The following is a 21,527-nucleotide window of genomic DNA, read 5'->3' as shown; positions in this document are numbered from 1 at the left end:
CAGTTCGCAGCAAAGATTTTTAAAATCTATGGGTTCATATATTAAAATCATTCAACTTTCCCTCCTTACTTGAGTAAACAAACGCGTCCACCTTACTCGTGCATCACTCTGGTAACGTTTATGACGATTTGGAATAAACCGAGTGTCTGGAACAATCAATATCTAGGTAGTAATGTTACCAATAGTCTTAATCTAAAATTTGAGATGCGACGAAAACAATACGCAGTGAGAGCACAATGTACCTACTTCCAGATGTTGGTGTAACACTGTACGTGACTAGTCTAGGCCAGAGCGTATTGCCGCACCACGTGCAGCACACATGTGGCAGACTATTTAGTCCCACTTCTATGGTAACTTGAAATAGGTAGTAAACACAGCAAAGCTATTATCAAATCAAAATCTAGAATACATATGAATGAGGAGCATCTCCGCCGATGAGTCTATGAAAATGTAATCAACTGAACATTAACTTTATATGGAATAATTATTGAGGGACATTTCTACCATATCTTTCTACCATATCTATATATCATATACCATATCTTATATAGTTGGAAACTATATAATCCAACAGGTAAGATCGTTCTTCCACGAACATGGTAATGTTTAGTCGCAACGCAACTGGGGGTTGACTTGTACTAGACTAGTATCAATGATACTAACGGCTGACTAGTGCTCGATGTCTTCTAGGCATACCTTTCTTTAGGAGACCTAAGAAATGTGTAGCGTTCGTCAATAGACCTCATAGTGTAGTGGAGGTCAAACAGTTGAAGGGCTTATTTCCTCCATACTTGTGTATGGATCGTTCGTTCACTTGCTGCAAGACTTACGTGAATACGGTTAAAAGCATTTTAAATACAGGTTATAACGAATTTTTCAGCCACTTCCATAGTTTTTGCGATACAGATGCAGTGCTAGATTGATAACAACTGAATACCAGCGTCTCTTTCCATCAGAAGAGTTAATAAGAAGGTCTCCATGGACGTAAGGTGTTGCGGGATGGAGTTAAGAAGCAAGCTATAGATTTGTGCTATGTTTGCTCGGTGAGGCACACAAGCGTTTCCCTAATACATACGAAACAACTATCTAATGCGTCTATATTACTCTTATCCCCTGCCACAGCGAGAACAGCCAAATACAAGGGTTAATACACAAGCAAACAAGCAAATAGGTTTGTGCAACTACAAGCACAATGCACGAGTGTGATAGTGATAGACGAGTCCTGCGTCAGTAGTGACAAGTCCTGTGTCAGTAGGGAAGCGTGGCGGAGGCAGGAGAGTGAGCGCGGCTGCTGGGGGTGTGGGCACGGCAGTGTAGGGTGTGGGGCAGGCAGACGTTGCGGCAGGGCAGTCCAGACTTGCACAGCGCAGAGCAGGGAGCCCCTCGGCTTGACCTGCACGGCGGCGATTACTTCGTTACCAACACAATCGTATGAAACTCATCGGCATCACCGGACGTAATTACGGGCACGAGGATCTTCATTTCTCAACTAATTTCTAGCGCAATTTTCATCAAACAGTTTATTTTTACACGAAGCTGAACCAGTTCTCTATTATACCAAGCTTATAACCATTACTACAGCATACACTGAAATTCATCTTTTCACCTAATATTAGACACCTTCGTGGACATTTTTGTCAAGCTGGTCAACATTGCGGTCACCTGTTGAGCGTGGGCGTGCGGCTCCTGCTGTTGCGTTCACGCAGTCGCTCTCTCACGTCGTTACTCTGCAACGCAAACAACAATCAATTGCTAGCATCTTGATACATTCCCAACACTAAGCTGGCCCCAGCAAACTGCTGGGAAACATCCATGGCCTCAGCAAACTGCTGGGAAACATCCATGGCCACAGCACATGTGCGTTCCAAGCTCCTCAGGGATTAATTGCAAGAAGACATCAACGCAGGCAAGTCAGAAGTAGTCCCCTGGGTCCTGCACTCTTTGATTACCCTCATCATTATTACACATGTTATATTGAACTACGCAGCCACGCCTGGTACCAAAGCATCCCAACTCTGCCGCGCGGCTTTTACTTTTTTCTTTAAGCATGCCTGCATGTCCCCTCCTCATCACAACTTGCATCCTTCCTCTATTTGCCTGATCATTGGCTGCTTGCAGGAAGCATATCCTCCATTCATTCTATTTGTTCACTAGAAAGGGGTAGCATAATGATGGTACAATGAGTATTTGCGACACTTATTAGCTCGTAACTTATAGCCTCAAGTCGTCGTGTAGTTTACTTACTGCTTTGGAGGCCACCACAGTTGGGCTGTCCTCGGCTGGAGCCAACAAGCGCTGGAGCTGCTCCAGTTTGCTGGGGAGCTCTCCAGCTCTCCTATCACTGAAAAAATATTGGCAATTCTTCAGCACGACAGAAATTCAAAATCTGATTTAAAATCATCACAATTACTAACCACGGTACACTCCACGAGACGATACATGGACAAATGCCTAAATCAGTTGATAGGTATTCATCACGTATTCAAGTTCTTTAATTATCGGCTAATCCAATATTCAGCTCATGGCTTAATAGTGGTATTCATAGGTGGAATTTCGCGACTTGGGTCACTACACAACTTACATGAAGTTGCATTCCGACGACGTGATCTTTCCGTGTGGCTGTGACGCCCCAATGCAGCCGTTACCCCCGCCACGTTGCTGGTCATATGTGGCGTGTCCATTTTCAAGATTAACTGGATATTTATTTTGAGTTATTCCTAGATTTTTCTCACTGAAGATATTAAGATTTCCACCATTCATATTTGGTGATAGGGCACTATTCCTTCCAACACTTGGCTCATTATCTGTGCCGGTGAGTGAGTCGGGGAGCTGGAGCTTGGCCGATAAATTCATGCTGTGGCCTCCAGTACGGTGAGCGGTCGCTGGCGTGCGCGACACGTATTTAGTGGCGCGGCGGGCGTGGTGAGGGGCGGACGTAGGCACGCTCTCGTCGCCAGACGAATATTCTCCGTCAGCACTTCGAAAACAACATATTTTGTTCTTAATTCAGGAGATACATTGTTATTACGCTTTCAATAAACGTATAATAATTTTTTATATCCTTTAAAAAGCTTCGAACGCAACAAAAACAACTTTATTTAATTTTATGTGGTAAATTACTGCTAAGTTAATACACACTTTAGACGCACAGCCATCCGACACTTCAGACTTTTATTGGATGCATGAATATTCTGGCTTTTGTTGGCTCAAGAAGTCTTTTCAGCAAGCTACCTAACAAATGCATTCAAATGATGAATTAAAGAGGACTAACAGAAGACATTGCCTGCAGGTTTAATGATTATATTTAATGATGTTTGATAAATTAAGCATTGTGTCTTTAATGAAAGAGGAATGACAGAAGACATTGCCCTGCTAGTTACGTTTACCAGTAGGTAAAATCCGAGCCTGGGGCTCGATTATAAGGTCAGACGCAGATCGACCAACAGAAACGGTGCAGTCTTGCAATAGTACTCACATGTGGACGTTGTTGTTGGTGTTATTTTTGTGGTGCAGAGACTTGGGAGCGGAGAAGCGGAGCCATTTTGGTGCGGTCTGGCGCAGCACCAACGGGCCTTGCGAAATCCAATAAGTCAGAAGTCAAGAATATAAATTTTTATTTTTACTAAAATTTCGATCAAAGATAAGAACATTAGTGAGTACTTTATGGTCAGCGACGAGGTATGAACTCGAGGGTTGAATGTTAACATTTCTCTAGCAAGTCACATTTATAAATAACCTACTGCACTCGTCTCACTGATAGTGCCCAAAATTCGACTGTTATTTTCGCATAGAGGCTTCAGGGAGAGAGGTTTGAACGATAGACATGTTAACCACCTTAGTGACCCTGAAAAATCTTTTTGTAAATGTGCCGGATTGTGCATTTGCCGTTCAGCCTAATTGGTTCCTAGAAAAAAATTTCTTACTTCGAAAATGAAAATAGGCATAAAAAATAAAAATTCCATTGCCCGTGCAGCACATGCAGGTTATCAAAAAGCCATCAGGTTTATCTTCATACTTTGTAATGTATCAAAAATAACAGCTGCATATTATGACAAAATTTATGAATTAAAATAAATTGGCGGGACCTGGGGCCATACTTTCAAAACTGGCTAAGTGAACGTAATTACTTACGCTCTATTTTCTTGTCTGTTTGATGGATTTTGCTTGAAAGCCCGTCAATTATTGGCTCATGAACTTACGAAATCTCAACTTTTTTTGAAAGTATGGTCCCTGCTGTAGCGTACCAAGTTTTAGAATGTTACAAATACAAGAGCGAGAGTGATGAGGTTCGTACCGAAGAAGATGGTGAAGATAACAGCACCCAGGATGGCATACGAGTGACCCGAGCCCTGGCCCGCCATCACAGCCCACGCCCCGCTGCCAACAACTGCCACACTCGCCACAAACCGACGCACCGAGCCCACCTGCGGGGCAAGAGCACTCATAAGCCACACTGGGTCAACTGACCAGCATTATCTGACAATGATGCTGCATTAGCCCCACTGCCGTCAGCAAGTAGCAAGCAACAGCATTTTGCATCAGCTGGCTCAAATGAGAGCAGATGCACGGTAATCACGCTCAATGTTACTACTTTCTTCCAGTTGCGGGGCAGCCTGCCTCTAGGCGCTTGGTAACGGTGGATGACGAAGGAGGTGCATCAGCGTAGCCATGGACCAGGAAGTCATAAACTTAACATAATGACACGAGGACCTGGCAAAGAGCAGAACTACCAGCCAGATTGCAGCATTACCTGGCAAAGAGTAGCTGCATAGTGCAGCAGCAGTAGCATCACAGTATGAAGCATCACAGTCACAGCTTCGTCCACGTGGTCACCTGCACTCAGAATGATAATTAATACAATATTTAACTAAATATTTAATGATTATTGAATTTCCATGCTTCATGAGCACTACCCCTACGAGCATCATTGAGGACAATGAAGAAACAATTATAACTAGCAGCAACTGAGCAGCTAGTAACTCGGCTGTAACCAGAATAATAGTATAACATCAGCCACCACTCACCAACAACAGCCACCACTCACCAACAACAGCCACCACTCACCAACAACCACCACTCACCAACAGCCACCACTCACCAACAACAGCCACCCCTCACCAACACAGGCCAACACTCACCAACAACAACCACCACTCACCAACAACATCTCACCAACAACAGCCACCACTCACCAACATCAGCCACCACTCACCAACAACAGCCACCACTCACCAACATCAGCCACCACTTACCAACATCAGCCACCACTCACCAATCACAGCCACCACTCACCGATAACAGCCAGAAGGGCAGTTATCCAGGAGAGACTGGCATGCAGCCGGGCGTGATTGTCATCAATGATGTGCTGCACATGCTGCACGCTGGCGGTGAGCTGCAGCACGGCAGCGTGCAGACGCTGCTGGTGCTGCATGCTCTGCTGCTGGCTCAGCACTAGCCGACGAGCGCGTTGCTCTGCACATGCAAAATGAACTTAGGGAGACTCAATCCTGTAGAGAACTAAACACAGTCCGTGCCTGATCTCTGTGCCTCAAATAATTCAAGTAAGGGATACTCTTTCTCTTATTCTCTGATGCCCATTACACAACGATACATGTGCTTCCATTTGTCCATGCTCAAGGCATTGTTCCGCGATGGACAAACGAACTAATACTTTGAACAAACATTTTCTAACAATTTATATATATACACCTTTAATTCAAACTGACCTCACTAGTTTCTACGTCAGATCTCCTTCCATGCTACCATAAACCACATCAAACTCTGACCAATACATAAAATATCACAATGACACAGACCAGAAGCTTTGTGCAGAGATGCTGCACGTTGCTGCAGGGCATGCAGACTGTGCAGCACAGCAACATGTGCAGTCTGCTGAGCCGCAGACTGGGCAGACACCTGAGCTTGTGCAGACGCTGAAATAATTTTTTTTAATAATTGGTAGCATTCTTGAGAAGACTCCTTCAAAAATGTCAACATAGAAATTTGGAATGAAAACAAATGCTATAAAAAAAACTTTGTCCGTCCAGTACTGTGCTTCTAGTACCACCATAAAATATGTAATGTGGCCAAACAATGCAAACAATTATAATAGGTGAAAAGTGAAGTTCTGTATGGTGCAAAATAGTGAAGAATTCATTGCTAATATTTCTCCTGTACAATACAGACAAGTGTAGCCCTAGATGACTCACCAATTCTCCTCATAAGAGAAGCAGCAAGAGACACAGCACTGTGATGCTGACTCGAAAGCCATGCTCGCTGCCTCCCCAGCATTGCTGAGGTGTTGCTGAGTGAGGTGCTAAGCTGCTGTTGTTCCTGCTGCAGTGCTTGTTGTCCTGACCACAGAGCTGACAGAGTGTCAGCTGTTGTCTGCTGCAGCTCCGTCTGTTGCTCCTGTACAAGAGTAATGCGTTAAATATCAAAATTTCAATAATTAACCCAATTTGTTGACAAAAATGAGTAATTGAGACTGAAAACACAGATTACATCTTTCTCTTATCTTATTAGACAAAAAATCCAGTAATGAAAAATATCTATGTCCACTTATTTGTCCAGCTAAAATTAAGAGTAAATACTGGCAAATTATGTCCATTACTATCACTTTCTAGCTTTATCTCTTCTAAAGGACACTTGGGAGGACAGCACAAGCCATGAGATTAATTAATCACGCTTCTGCTGAGCAGAGCAGTGCAGCTTATCTTAAGTGAGCTGAACCTGTGCAGCACAAACCTTGAGCAGAGCCATGCTGCTGCTGCTGCTGTGCAGCACAAACCTTGAGCAGAGCCATGCTGTCATGCTGCTGTTGCTGTGCAGCACAAACCTTGAGCAGAGCCATGCTGCTGCTGCTGCTGTGCAGTGCACAAACCTTGAGCAGAGCCATGCTGCTGATGCTGTGCAGCACAAACCTTGAGCAGAGCCATGCTGCTGCTGTGCAGCTGTGCGGTGTACAGCAGCTTGTCTACAGTGAGCTGAGCCTGTGCAGCAAAGAGCCGCTGTCTGGCAGCGCTGCACACTGCCAGCGCCCTGTTGCTCATCAGCAGATATGCATTCCACGTAACACCATCCATGTCACGTGTGCACTCTTGCAGGGTCTGCGCACAATAACATTCAGATCTTGAACAAAAGTTTCTATAAAATAATTCATTTGGATATGATAAGATAGCCCTTCTAGAAATTTTTGAGCAGTGTCATTGATTATATGATTCCTGTATATTAATATCATTTCAAGATTACCTGATTGCCCTTAAGCTGACACAGACTATTTTTATCTTGAGATAGAAGATGATAATCCCAATTGTGCTCTTACTGCCTCTCTAGCTGTGAAATCAGTGACATTTTTAGCTAGGAAAGTATGAGGCAAGAAATATTAAGAGGAATAGTTTATAATCTGACACATCTTTGATAAAGTTTTCAGTGCAGGATGCACTGAGATTAGATGCTTTTATTGACAAACAATGTGTGTAAATATAAATAAAGATAAAATTGGTGTTGATTAATTTATGCACATTGGAGTTACATGCTTGAAATAGTAGTTGAAGAAGTATGTGGTAATTGCTTGATGAATTTAAGAGGACTAAATAAGGATATAGTGAAGCAAATTGAGAACCTCACCATGTGGCTGTAGCATGGATACAAGCGTCTGCTCTCAGCGCTGGCCTGACAGTTGAGCAAGTTGACAGCAAACTTGCCCAGGTCATCTTCCAACAGCGTCTGGCACTGCTGCTTGAGTGACAGCACCAGCCGATGTTGGCACATGTCCAAAGATGACAGTGGTGCAGCCAGTAGAGATGAAGCTTCTTCCAGGAACTTCTCATCAGTTGGCAGGAGTTCAAATGAAACAATGGGGTTCACCTGGGCAATTGATGGAATAACTTTTTGAATAATTAGCTTTCCATAGGACATACAGATTATTGTTTGTACCTGAGACTGATAATCAAAAAATTTGTCATTTTGAGGTAGAGATGGATTACATTTTAATTAGATACTTTACTCTGTAGAAATTATGCCTACAGAAATTTATTTAAGTTTATGTCTGATTAGAAAACTCCTGCTAGTCATATCCCACAGAACAAAAACTTTGAATCAAACACACAATAAGAAATTTCTCATAAATACTCAAAGTAACAAAACCTTAAACTGTAATTATTTTCTACCCTATAATGCAGTATCCTCACCTGAATGTCAGGGAATGAGTCTGGATGCATGACATTAGATGGCAGATCTTCATTAGGAAGGCTTAGAGTGTCCTCTTGGAGCTGGGATGAATGATTTTCTGGCTCTGATTTCAACTTATTTGGAAGCAATAAATCATTTCCAGAAAACTCACTATTCAGTTCACTTTCTTCTGCTTCTAAATTAGGTTCATGTGGACCCACGCTTGAGTTTTCTGCTTTTGGGAAAAATTCTTCCATTTCAATGGGCTGAAGATTTTTCAAATTGGTGCTAGACTTGCCCTCTAATGAGTCTTTCAAAGAGGGTTGCTCAATATCTTTTCCTGTATCATCATCAATTGACATATAATTATGGGTAGTATTTTCTAGACTTTTACTGCTGGGTTTTCCAAGAATAGTTTTAGTTCCATTAAAATTGCTTGAACTTGTTTCCTGATGGACTACATCTACAGTACCAATAAATTCACTGATTTTAGTTGAATTATTCAAACTTAGATTATTTTTTTCATTGAAATCATATTCAGATTCAGCATTAAAATCACTAATATCTTCTGTTGGCTGTTTATTTACTACTAAATATTCTTCAGAGGTAATTATTTTAGAGGAGAATTCATTTTTATTGCTGGAATGATCATCTGATGCTGGTTGTCTCTCCATGGAAGGTGCCTTTGGACTGCCATAACATTCCCTGTCCCCACCACAGTCATGGTGATGAAGGTAAATTCCATCACTAGATAATGAAGAGGCAGTAGGCTCATCAGTGTTGCTAACATCTTCATTGGTAGTTTCTGTTTGAGCAAATTACATAATATTAGCTTAAAATATCCAGTTGACAATATAATGCAGATTCAGTAATATTTAATGATTTATCCCTCTCAATTTCTTGCAGGCTTTATACAATGATTTTATTGCAGGTAACAGATCAAACTGCAAATTATTGCAAGAATGAACTCAAGTTCAGATAAATTGCAAGTGAACATACTCAGATCTTTGCAAATGTTCATGTTGAAGTGCCTACTTAAAGTTATTAGGATAATTCTTATGCCTAAATTGAAAGTTCACAGAGAATTTAAAAGCCAAAAAAAGCAAATAAAATCATAATACCGGTACCTATTAAAAAGTTTTACATATTAAAAAGTTTTAAAGAACCAACACCATCAGATCAAAACATTTATAGAATTCAAGTACAATCAGATGAAAAAATCTAAATATATACAATTAGGCAAATGAGATTGTACAATCCTACAATGGTACATAAAATCCCATCAATTTATAATTTTAAGAGGTCCAAGATGAAAATAAGTGTCAGCATTATTAAGACAAGGTTTTCATTTAAACATATGTAGTAAATTAGTAATTCTAGAATCCTTAAATCTTAAACCACCAGCCTCCTGGCACATGGCCCTGGGGTCAAACCAATCATCTTAAAATCACTTCCAAACACAGACACAGTCTGTCATATTGCACTGTTTAACTATGGCGCGCAATAGTATGACATCACTATTTCAACCATCAACAAATGTGTGGAACTAAGACAAAGCTTAATATAAAGGAAAAAGTTGAGAAGTGTCGGAATTACAATTACCCACGATTCACGAATACGATGTCGGAATTACGGAATATACTGCATTTACCCCATTCATGATTCATGGTCATTCACCCATGAAAGATGAAACTATCATTTTTACTAGCAATTTTAATGAAATTCTGCCTGAACCCTAAACTGCCTGAAGTGATATTCCATATAGCTAAACATATAGATGATATAATTATATATATTATATATTATATAAACAAATTAACACTAATGAATAGAATTTATAGAAATGTATTATAAAATACATTCTTATAACATACATATAGAATATAGTATAAATCTAAATAGCTAAATATCAATCCTTAATTTAATGATTGGATCATTTTCATTTGGATGTGAGAATTAGAAGTTTAGAACTGCTTGCAAGTTGCAACTCTGCTGTAGTTCACTATCGACTAGGCTACCTAACACTAACAGTTATAAATTGTTATGGCTATCGCCTAGTATTGGGAAAATTAACATTACACACTAGTGACACTACACAAGAATGCGTAGGCAGCGTAGCTACCAAGTACTAGGCTAGCTAACTAGACTGAACACTGAAATAGTCTTATTCATTCATGATTCAGATCTTACCTTCTTGTACATGATTATTTTTTGGTTGATTCGGCAAACTGTTCTCTTCTGCATTAGTGGCATGATTAGGTTCACTGTAGTCTGTGTTGATTCTTGGTTTTGGTAGGCGGCCTTCAGCCTCGATTTGTTTCATTCCTTTCTCGTAAGTTTCATAAAACCATGATAAAATACTACCAGATATCACATTTAAACAACAGAATAAAACAATTAAGATAAAAACACGCATCTTGACGGTAGATGATATACTTAATTTGACTTAATCCACTAGCAATTAGAATTAGACAACGTGCTCAGGCAGTGGTAGTGATTCAAATCCACCGCGGCGCTCATCTGTATTCTGTAATAAAGATGTGAAGTATTTTACCCTGACAGACAAATCTTAACACGTGTCCCGACAATTCTGTGATCAGGCAGAAGTCGTATATCGATGGGAGTTTTGTTGAACCCATCGGAGTAGGTACGATAATTATCTTTTTTTATTTTATTATTTTCTGTGTTCAAATTAAACGCTACATTTCAAACTTTCCAAATAACATTATCCATCATTAGGAACAATGACGGCTCCACAGAGCTAAACACTGAGCGAGACCGCTAATTCTCCGATTTTAGTAATAAATATTCAGCGCATTTACAATGTCTAGATACCTATACTCCAAATTTCAATCAGCTCCGTAACCGTTCAGTATAGGAATAGAATATAGAGTTTCGGTACTGAAGAAAAAGACCCGTGGCCTGTTGCTCATTCTTCAGGCGAGTTCGCAGGCGGGTCCGGAGAAGTGTCGATTCGGTGTTCGCAGTCGCGTTCGGAGAAGTGTCGATTCGGTACATTAACACCGTACATTGAACATCGAACCCCATCATTCTGAATTGAAGATTAGACTCCTCATCTTTGTGAATTTAAAATCGAACCAAACCAACCATCTTCGACTGTTGAATGGCGCCGACTTTGATCAGGAAATTTTGAAATAACTATACGTATTGTGCCGATGATAAACAATCTATTGTTTTATGTATTCTTTATTGATGTAATTTTCATCTCATTCCTGTATATTCACAGACAATTCAAATTATGTTTTTTCTTCCGTCAATATGGAGACTACGGAATTCTTAGTTAATTTAATGTGACATTTTGGACATCTGAGGAATAAGGACCGAGCCTAGGTAGAGTATCTGTAGAATTTGGAGCGCAGCCGTGGGTAACAAAATTGACTCGTAAACAGGCCCTGGGCCCAACGTCAACCATCAGCATGCAATATCTACTACACATAGCCTCAGATCAATGAGCTGTGGGTAATTCCGGCTAACAGTAAATTTGCTTTGCACAACACAGCCACTGCTTCACAGCGCTGGAGCACAACTGGCCGGAGCGCAACAGGCCCTACCGCAACAGGCGGCGCAGGTTAGGTTAGGTTACGTTAGGAGTAGCTATCATTATAATCTCTGCTTCCAGTGGAACGTAAATTCATAGCGGAAAACGTAAATTCATTACGGAAAATTTTTACTTTCTCTTTCAGTAGTATTCATTTTATTTTCAAGCTTTGCTGCAGGTGGTTCACATCCTGTGCTTACGTCTCGGACAAATTTACGGCCGGACCCGCGGCCGGTCTCGCGGCCGCCGGACTAAAATCATAGAAAAAACCTAGCCAATCAACGAAAACCTCGCATGTTAGGTCCAGTTAGGAACAGGTTCCATTAAAAACACAAAAAACCTAGAGAAACCCCTAAAAAAACACAAAAAAAAACTTTCGGCCGCGAGACCGGCCGCGGGTCCGGCCGTAAATTTGTCCGAGACCTCTGTGCTTCCAGCATTTTTTGTCTCTGAAAATTTTGCCTGAGGATACATATCAGGTGTATCCGGCAATTTTAACTCAATTGTATACACTGCAGGAATCGACCCAGGAAATAATTTCGAACCGTTACTTGTCTAGTATGAATTATATTGGACAGTGAACGTTTGACACTCAAGGAATCGATGGTGGCGGAGCGAAATTCCACTAAACTCTGTTAGATATTTTGGAATTTCTTTCCTTGTTAGTATTTTATTTACCCATCAGTCGAAATAAGATTTAATGGGAATGGGACAACGAATTTGAAGTTCCATCTGCCCTATGTTCATTTCGTGATACAGAATTCCTTCGACATTTATTAATTGTTCCTTTTCAAATTTTGACTAGTAATTTGATTTCCTCCTCTAGAGGTTCTAACTTTGTACCATCTCGCTTACAGGGCGTGGTTCTCGAGAGAGAAGACATGGAGAATGTAGGAAGGAGAATGAAAGAGATGCATTGGTTTGACAAATTTCGACAGAGCGCCTTGACAGTGTGAATGCTGGTAATTGATTACCTTCTTGTCCGTTAAAAATAGTTAAGAGTCACCAATGTTTCGCAAACATACCAGCACATAAATCTATTCTTTGTGTTACACAAGTTACACATAGTTTGTTTTATTGCCGCCCATCCCCGTACCTTGATCGAATTGCACTACAGGCTTTATTTACAGTATATCTACCTAATGTTGACTACTAACTAGCAGGTTAGCCCGGGCTTGAAATTGCTTGAAATTTTGTGAATTCTATTACCTCAATCCCTTTTTTTCCTGCATTCCCTAATCCCGTTACTAAAAATAAAGCTCTTGTCTTTTAATTAAATTAAGACCACTTAATTCCACATTATTCGTCCACAGAAGATTAGTCATTTTATTACCGTTTCGAAATCCGGTAAAAACTATTTTGCGTCTTTAATAATAAATGTATATTTAACAATTGCAAACTCATATTTCAATGTTCATTAAAATATTTTTTCTACCTTTCTGCCAATCCTCTCCTATTCTTCCACTAGGAATGAAATTTCAGGTGGTAAATCCCGACAAGTTGAGTAACGTGGATACGCGTCCTAATTAAATAGCCCATATATATTTATGGCGTCAGTTCAATCACACATCTACACACTCATGAAGCTTTGAAAAATATGCATAATTGTATTAGTTCAACGAAGCATATAATATTTTTAAGCCCGTTAATCAATATTGAATACATCGCAGTAAACATTGGGTTGGCTTTGAACTCACTGTCCCGAATTATTCAGTGCCCGTCACCTCTTATTACGTCATAATTAGGCGTGACTTCGAATGTCTGTTAATATACCACTTCAACTTCATTTTTCGCGTTATCTGATAAGCGTTTGGACATGTCGAGTATTGTCGACACTGAAAGCTTCATTTTCTCTCCGGTCACAAGCTTGTCATCATTCAAATACAAGCCATATGAGTAAATGATCAATACGAATCAGTGTTTCAGGTCAACGTCTTACCTGAAATTTAATTTTTTTCATCTTCTCGTGTAATTCAATTCAAAGCCATGCGCTTTGTGATTGGAATCCTAGTATTGAATCAAAATCTTTCATCTTCAGAAGGGCCGTTTATCTTAAATTTATTACTTAGACGTCCCAACGGCAACACCATGGATTGAGAATTCTGGCAACTTCACAGCTTGGCGGTTGTGTGATGTTAGAGTTAGACTACATGGACTACACTGCCTAAAGAATTAAGCTTGCATCAGCAGATTTACGTGAGGCAAATAACATGGCCGAGAGGGAAAGTCTTCTCAAGAAAGAAATGCATATGTTCAAAATTAGCAACCATTACAGAATCGTGATATCTCATGCACATTTTTTTTATTGGTGTAGATTTGCTGACAATATTGAACACGATTCTCATTTTTATTCACGTTTCATAGTAAGTTCGATAGAAAAGATCACGTTCAAGTTAAAGTTTAATTGTTGTTAAATTGAATATTCCATGTAAAAAAGTTTACTCGCTACTTGACGTAAATCCGGGGACTGAAAGTTACTGACAGATGAAATTAAATAAAATTTCACGGAAATTTGTTGGTCTAGCTCGTCCAGTCAGCGAATTCGCTGGTCTCCAGCAAAAATAAACGAGCTATCGACTGCGCACATCAAACAACATTTTTAATTAATTTCTTATTACTTGTTAGTTTATTTTTCGATGTCTGGCGCAGTTCATGCGTCAAGTGTTCTTCTCTTATGAATTGAACGCAGATAAAATTCCCTCCTTGATATTTGAAATTCCAGTATAGAGTGTATAGTATTTCGCCTACATACGTATCATATTATGTATTATTAGCACTCGATTCACAGGCATGAAGGCCTTCAAACAAATCGCACGCAATTCTTAGCACAATCGGAATATCGCTTAGCATCAGTTTAAAGTAAATTGCCGGCGTTTTCTCTATTGACTTCTAAATCTACCGCATTACGGAAAAAGGAACTAAGTTCATGCCTACACACAATTTATAGGCATGAAGCCCCGCTGTGCGTAACAGTTATCTAATTATTATTCAGCTACTCTTCGCTTACCATTCCTTCGATATGACAGGAATTATAACACCTCTCAGTTGTGTAGAGGATGTAGCATGCTTACCGGTTAATGTGAATTTTTCACCAACACTCACTTGATCGATATCTAAAGCACGAAGTTCAATCGTTGTCTCGTTTCATGATTCAAAGCCCCTCTCCCGATCGCCTTTGTGTCGGTTTTAGTTTTCCCCTTCGCTTCAGAAGGGGATTGAAAAATTTCCCTTCTATTTACCCCCCTTCGCTTTTTATCGCTTCTAATTTAAAATTTTGCAAAAAACACATTAGAATTTTCTATTTAAGCTAAATTGATCACATGACTCAGCTCAAGCTGATTGCAAAATTCTTGCCAAGCGAATGCCTCCCAGCGTTACATTATCAATGGTTGTTATAATTTATGTTAATCGTGCCTTCAGCTCGTCTACGTCGTTTGAAATAAGAGTGGGGCTTTACAAAGAAATCAAAGGTCATATAAAACGTATCTTTAAAATGACACTATGCATAGTTCAGGAGATATGACGACTTTTGGATCATCCTGACAATAGGTACGACGACACCTGCTAAGGCTGATGGTGTCAGCATTGTCGCAGCTCAAGTCTACCGACAGGAGTTGCAAGGACCGCTCCAAACATTTCAGTAACAGAAAATTGCTAAAATCAACGCTATGAAGATTACTATATTTACCTTGCCATCAAATTAACTTTGACGTGGTTCGCTGGGTCTGGCCATAAACATAATGGGTGACTAAGTGACGTAATCCTTTCCTCCATAGTCTTAACTGCATCATCCGTAAATATGCTGCTATCTTCTCTTCTCTCAATTGGATCTTGTGTGCTAAGCGGCCTAAGCCCTGCGCAAAGCTTGCAGCAAACGAAAGTTGTAGCGTCATCGTATATTTTCAAAAAGTTAATTCACCAAAATTGACGCCACTTATCACTATAAACAATTAATTTGAACACGTTCCTTCAATTTTTCCTAATTAATGCTCACATATCTTCTAACAAACTCCTGTCACTAGAGCTGAAATCGTCTGCTGAAACGCCTGTCAGCCCCTGCTATTTTTCCAGGTCCAAGTGAGTTGAGGTGAATGTAAGAGTCTAATTACAAGCCATGCGGAAATGCCTCAGATCTACGAGTTCCACGGAGAAGTAATAGCGAGGAATGAGAATTCCAAGTCATGCTACGAAAACCGTAAATTGTTTGCATCCTGGGCTACATCATTTCCACCAGCCGCACAGTCCGCACTCACGCGGCAAAGCCGCGCCGCGGCCATGACACGACACGAGAAGCCTGATGCGCCAGCACAATGACAAGAAAAATAAATAAATAAATTTCTTATCAGAATTGCAGTGAGAGCGTGTGGCTACTAGAGTGGCTGGCTACCCGCGCCAGGAATGCATGTGAGCGCTTTGCTCCACCATCACCTCCATTTTCATTGTCGCTGTGTTCAGTTTTGAAGCCTCATAATAGTCAGTGTGTCTAAAGAAGTCGTGAGGGTAGCATGTGTCGGAAAGTTCGGTCGTGAGCGTTACAGAGATCTTCGTGTAGCTCAGAGATCCTAGTGAGAGTTTAGTGATGTCTCGCCAAGACTTTATTTGTGGCTTGTAAAGCTTGATGACGAGCTCGTGGAGTGTGATGGCCAGTGTAAATGAAGTCACGTCATTTTGTTAGTTTTGTCACGCGAGCAGAGGCTGCTGCCACGGCGTGCACTCTCACGCAGTCACAGCTTCTTGCTCAAGTCTTCAATCAAACGATCGACAAAAAATTAGCCAGGATTAGGTACGACTCTGTTTTGAACTTCTATTCGGCGCTAAGTGTTCGATCTTGAGATTGTGTCGAAAGTATTCTATTGGAGAAGTTTTCGTCTGATGGTTAACAACTTTATCAAGGAAAACCTAAGTTAACTTGCTCTAATACGACGTTTGGAAACGGCTACCCGCATCGGCCGCATGCCGCATCAGCTTTCTTATACATTTTTTTTTTTGTTGAACTTCTGCACGGCTCTGGTGCAATGACATGTGATTTAGTTTATCTTTCACGTACAATTCGAAATGTTTTTTTTTTAGATTTCTGTCTTACCCTGCTGTATGCATTCTGCAATATTTAAAAATTATGCAACTACACCATATGAATGCACTCAAACCACTCGGACAAGCCATCATAGGTCTTTCCCTCAAAATAACTTATGTTCATGCAAACAGATTTTAGTTTATTTTGTTTATAGAAAGTTATGAGCCCATCATAACTCCTGACACTGGCAACGTCAAAGCGTTCAGGAAAACAAAGGAATATGTGCAATCGATACCGGTCCGACACTTCAGCGAACTCGCGTGCGAACTCGCCTGCGAGCACCGGTCCGACACTTCAGCGAACTCGCGTGCGAACTCGCCTGCGAGCTCGAATGGAAAACCTAACTTAATTTTCAACTCTGGCACGCATAACTCACGCGAGCAGAGGCTGCTGCCACGGCGTGCACTCTCACGCAGTCACAGCTTCTTGCTCAAGTCTTCTATCAAACGATCGACAAAAAATTAGCCAAGATTACGCCTCTGTTTTGAACTTCTATTCAGCGCTCAGTGTACGATCTCAAGATTGTGTTGAAAGTATACCTTCGTAAAGTTTTCGTCTGATGGTTAATAAACTTTATTAATTAAGGAAAACCTAAGTTAACTTGCTATACCAACGAGGCTACGACGTTTGAAACTTGAAAGAGCCGCTTCCTTATGAATTTCTTTGTTGAACTAGCCTTAGGTACTTCTGCACCGCTCTGGTGCAGTGGCATTGGATTTAGGTAGTTTATCTTTCCCGAACAATTCGAAATGTTTTTTTTTTGAGATTTCTGTCATACCTTGCTGTACACATTCCGCACTATTTAATAATCGTAAAAATTCACCATATAATTGCACTCAAACCACTCAGACGAGCCATCATATTCATATCTTTCCCTGAAAATAACTCGTATTGATGTAAACGGATTTTAGTTTTAGTTTATCGATAATTGGCATCGTAACTCGTGACAGTGGCAACGGCAAAGCCAAAGCGTTCAGGAAAACAAAGAAATAGCTATGTGCAATCGCTTCAGACAGCAACAAACATTCCTCTTTACGAGAGCAATTCTCTCCAAATATTTCTCTCGACCATGATCTCTCAAGTTTTCCCATGTGAGCACGAGATTAAAAAGCTCAATTTTTTTTCTTTGCATTGAAGGGATAATTATCTCGGCATGCCGTCTATAATTCGCTGCATGAAGCGCCACTGCGAGGCAGCACGCGGGAGCTGCTGGCTGCGACGTGCATAAGCCTGCCGCACTGAGCTCTGGGTGACTTCTGGCAAGATAGTTGCTGCTGCAACTGTTGCTATTACTATTGCTTTCATTTCTGCTACTGTTGTTGATGCTGGCTGCATCATGTATGATGGTGGCTGCAATTGATGCCCTCGCTGCGTTTCCGCTGTTGTCGCACCTGTACTTTTATTCCTGCGGTTTCCGCTGTTGTTGCTAGTTTTCTTGTTGTGTCGGTTAATCTGACTGATGTTGTCAGTGTTAATGTAAATGTGGCTTTTGTTGCGGCTCTTGTCGTTACTGCTGTGGCTGTTAAATTTTGCTTGATTTAGGTGGCATAGGCTCCTTATTTCTTCAGTTTCCTTTGAATTTTTACAATAAAAAGTTTGAATTACGTTATCGAAAGTCCTAATTTTGACTGGAGTCACTGGACTGTGACCGAAAGGTCACGGAAAATATTCGTGAGTGACTTTCAGGGAGTCTAGGAAGAATGCAGATTCACCTTAGGGATTGTCATTTGTCAATACTCAACACGATTCCTTAAATCGATAACGATCACTATCGCAATGAAGACTTCCCATACATGTCTGCTTTTCGTCAGACTCTGCGAGGAAGCGTTGTCGCGATGTCTTCTCCGTAGGTACTTCAAATACTTTTCAGTCTTCATGTATTTGATCCATTTAGAAGAAAATAACGTCAAGCATAAGATAATACCGATGCTAAATGGAGGAAAAGATGAATAACAATGAATATTTAACAGAGAAGGAAAGTAACTACCATCATTTGATTATAAAGATAATTGTTTTATAGCTTTGTTCCGCGATACCTAATCTCTTGCATTGCGGGACAAACTACTCGAGATCTCCTGATCAAGAGCTGCAACGACATTGAAACTGCTGGCATCAGCTTGAGAACGGATTGCTGCTATGACACTGGTACTGTTAGAATAAGCTTGATGGATAACTTTTTACTACGAAATACAGATAGCAGCAGCTTGATGGAAGAATTGCTGCAGCGACACTGGTACTGCTGACATCAGCTTGAAGGACGGATCGCTGGTTCGGTCGAGGAATTAAAGAGTAATGTAAGCTGCAATTTACTCAACAGTTGATGATACCTTGCCTTTGAAGAGGATGATGAACGACTGCATCTATGCACGCCTTCTGCATGTTAGCGAGCCATGACCCGTGTTAAGAGAAGTCGTAAACACATTCCTCGAAAGTGTTGATCAATCACAACATTGTGCATGTAATCATATCATTAGTACGGATTTTTGCTGTTTTCTGGAATAATCAACTTGATCTCGATCATGATTTACTTCCATATGACCCACATTGAAACCCCCAGAACTTTATTCGAGCTTAATGTGAACTTCTAATTAATTAGCTTTATTTCAATCTCTAGCGAACCGTGCAAACTTCCTGCACGTGACACACATCTTGTAACGAGCCAAATGATGTCTCTTTGCTCCTAAGTGACTTAATACCAAAATTCTAATGAAAACCGTAAGCAAAACGTGTGCCAAAAACAATGTGATTTCCGCAATGCTGGCCGAACTTCGTGCGAAACTTCTGTAACCTTTCGTCGCAGTAGAGCTAAAACAACGCATTAACACGATGAAATTCAGACACTGCCATGGCATTTTATGTCTTTTCCTATAATCTTTTCTGTATGGCCTGGGATAATTTCAAGCTCAGACAGAAGTGTTCAATGTTTTGCAATTGTTCGTTGATCGCAGTGTGCCTAGTTTCTGTCAACACAAGCAAACCACAACAACGCCCTTGTCCTGGTTTACTTGCGAACGTTGCCGAGTTGATGCCAAAATATAAACTCGAGTTAATAACATCGAAATTATTATGTTTTCATTCATAATTAGCAATAACGACATACGATGCTTCATAAATCCTGGTTGCGCGCACGTTGCTGGAACGCTATCTGTTGATCTTGTCGCGGGCCACTAAATGAACACATGTGGATGGCGGCGAACTGCGGCTTGGCGAACATCGTTTTTTTAGCGCGCTTTTCATATTTCTCTCCTATAATTTATGGAGAGGGTTGTGAAACTTTTTCTAAACAGCCCTACCCTGTAATCGACACTGGTTATTTCCGCTACATCGAGGACTTCTCAACTCCGAGGTTGATCGATGTTGCTAGCTTGTGTTAGTGTTAGTGTAAACCTTAGTCTCCACTTCAGGGTGAACACTGGATAGTCGTTCGGCGTGATGCATCTTTTCCCTCTCCTTGCTAATTCACACTTAGTCAATGGCTGCTCCTCCAGTTCGAAGATTCTCTTCCGCCTTTCCGTGACATTATCCACTGTAGGGAGTGTAGCGTATTCTTCTCCCTCAGTTGAAATGAATATCATGATATATTAAAGGGAGTGAATACGAGGCGTCAAGGAATAACGCATGTTCACCGTACTCAGACTCGAAGCGGTATAAAGTCTTGCGTTGAATCTCGTTCAATTTTTGCCGAAGAGATACTTATTAATCACAAAGACCACATATATTACGATATATCTCTTGATGCTAAAGATTGATGTTTGCTCTCACGCCAGCTCCGGACACAGGATGGACTCCAGCTGATGCTCGTGCGCAGAATCAGATGCCAGCGTAGGAACTGCGCTCTTGCCTCTCGCCATCACCATGTAGCATGAAAAACATTTTATTCGCATTAGACAACTTAGCTTAACGGTCTGCTACGCCAAAGCACCTTTATTCACTTTTCTTAATTAGGCTTACGAAAACTCATAATTTGGGGACGATAATACAAAGTTTTTGAGCTTTTGTAAATAAGTTTAAATTTGGGTAGCACTTCTTTGAATGTGAATCATCTTGATGGTTCTATAGCGGCGTAACCCAGTTCTATGTCTCGGTGAACTTTACCTCTAGTATCGATCTGGCTTGTTTACATTGGTTTTGAAAGAGCAGATGAATACAATTTCATAATAAACAAAATAATTGGATCTGATGTTTGGTTGCTAGTGGTATATGTGAGATTGCTTTTGACTTCGCTGCATCCGTGTAATGCGTTGGCTCTGTTGTTTTTGCTTACCGAAACGTCGGTTCGAAAATCGGGCAACTAAATATTCAAATCGCACTGTCATAAAAACTCGACCCTGATATATTTAAGAATTGTGAGCAAAGGATTTATTATTAATTGCAATTTTTCAACATATACCTTCATATTATTCTATTTCAGTACAGTCAACGAGCGTTGAGCGAATGGTTTTATATATATATAGTCTTGCTGAACACGGGCCACATTCTCATGACACCTGCAGATTCCCTCATAACTACTATTTTTCAAGTCAGTATTATCACTAATTACTGGCATTGTCTTCGAATTCCTGGATGCAATTAACGCCTTGACGGTTGGTTTCGAAGGACAAAGTTTTGCGTAGTCCTTTTAACTTTTAAATAGGGATTAATTCGATGGGGGTTCTAATGACGAATTGCGTTTCCATCTTTACCTTCTCCAACTGAATCAACTTGATTTGTTTCGAAGGACGA

General features: G+C 40.6%; 1 protein-coding gene across 1 annotated transcript; it reads right to left on the bottom strand.

The window, feature by feature from the left end:
• Nucleotides 1-556: 556 nt before the first annotated feature.
• Nucleotides 557-10,495, bottom strand: LOC108671094 (protein brambleberry). The gene is made up of 14 exons (XM_018158574.2): nucleotides 10,363-10,495; nucleotides 8,193-8,977; nucleotides 7,630-7,869; nucleotides 6,924-7,109; nucleotides 6,210-6,411; nucleotides 5,817-5,933; nucleotides 5,293-5,472; nucleotides 4,751-4,833; nucleotides 4,295-4,424; nucleotides 3,476-3,572; nucleotides 2,582-2,977; nucleotides 2,245-2,341; nucleotides 1,663-1,727; nucleotides 557-1,393 (listed from the first exon to the last, which is right to left on the bottom strand). Exons 1-14 carry the CDS (start codon nucleotides 10,493-10,495, stop codon nucleotides 1,249-1,251), a joined length of 2,856 nt encoding a protein of 951 aa, XP_018014063.2. The 3' UTR covers nucleotides 557-1,248.
• Between the last annotated feature and the right edge of the window lie 11,032 nt (nucleotides 10,496-21,527).

Source organism: Hyalella azteca, unplaced genomic scaffold (assembly GCF_000764305.2).
Source record: "Hyalella azteca isolate HAZT.00-mixed unplaced genomic scaffold, Hazt_2.0.2 contig17540, whole genome shotgun sequence".
NCBI lineage: Eukaryota > Metazoa > Arthropoda > Malacostraca > Amphipoda > Hyalellidae > Hyalella > Hyalella azteca.
This window is presented reverse-complemented; position numbering and strand designations above follow the sequence as displayed.

Coding starts and splice junctions, on each gene's coding strand:
- LOC108671094 (XM_018158574.2), bottom strand. CDS start 10,495: ATGAAACAAATCGAGGCTGAAGGCCGCCTACCAAAACCAAGAATCAAC. Junction 7,110..7,629: donor ATCCATGCTACAGCCACATG/GTGAGGTTCTCA, acceptor TATTGTGCGCAG/ACCCTGCAAGAGTGCACACG. Junction 2,978..3,475: donor ACCAACAACAACGTCCACAT/GTGAGTACTATT, acceptor TTGTTTTCGAAG/TGCTGACGGAGAATATTCGT.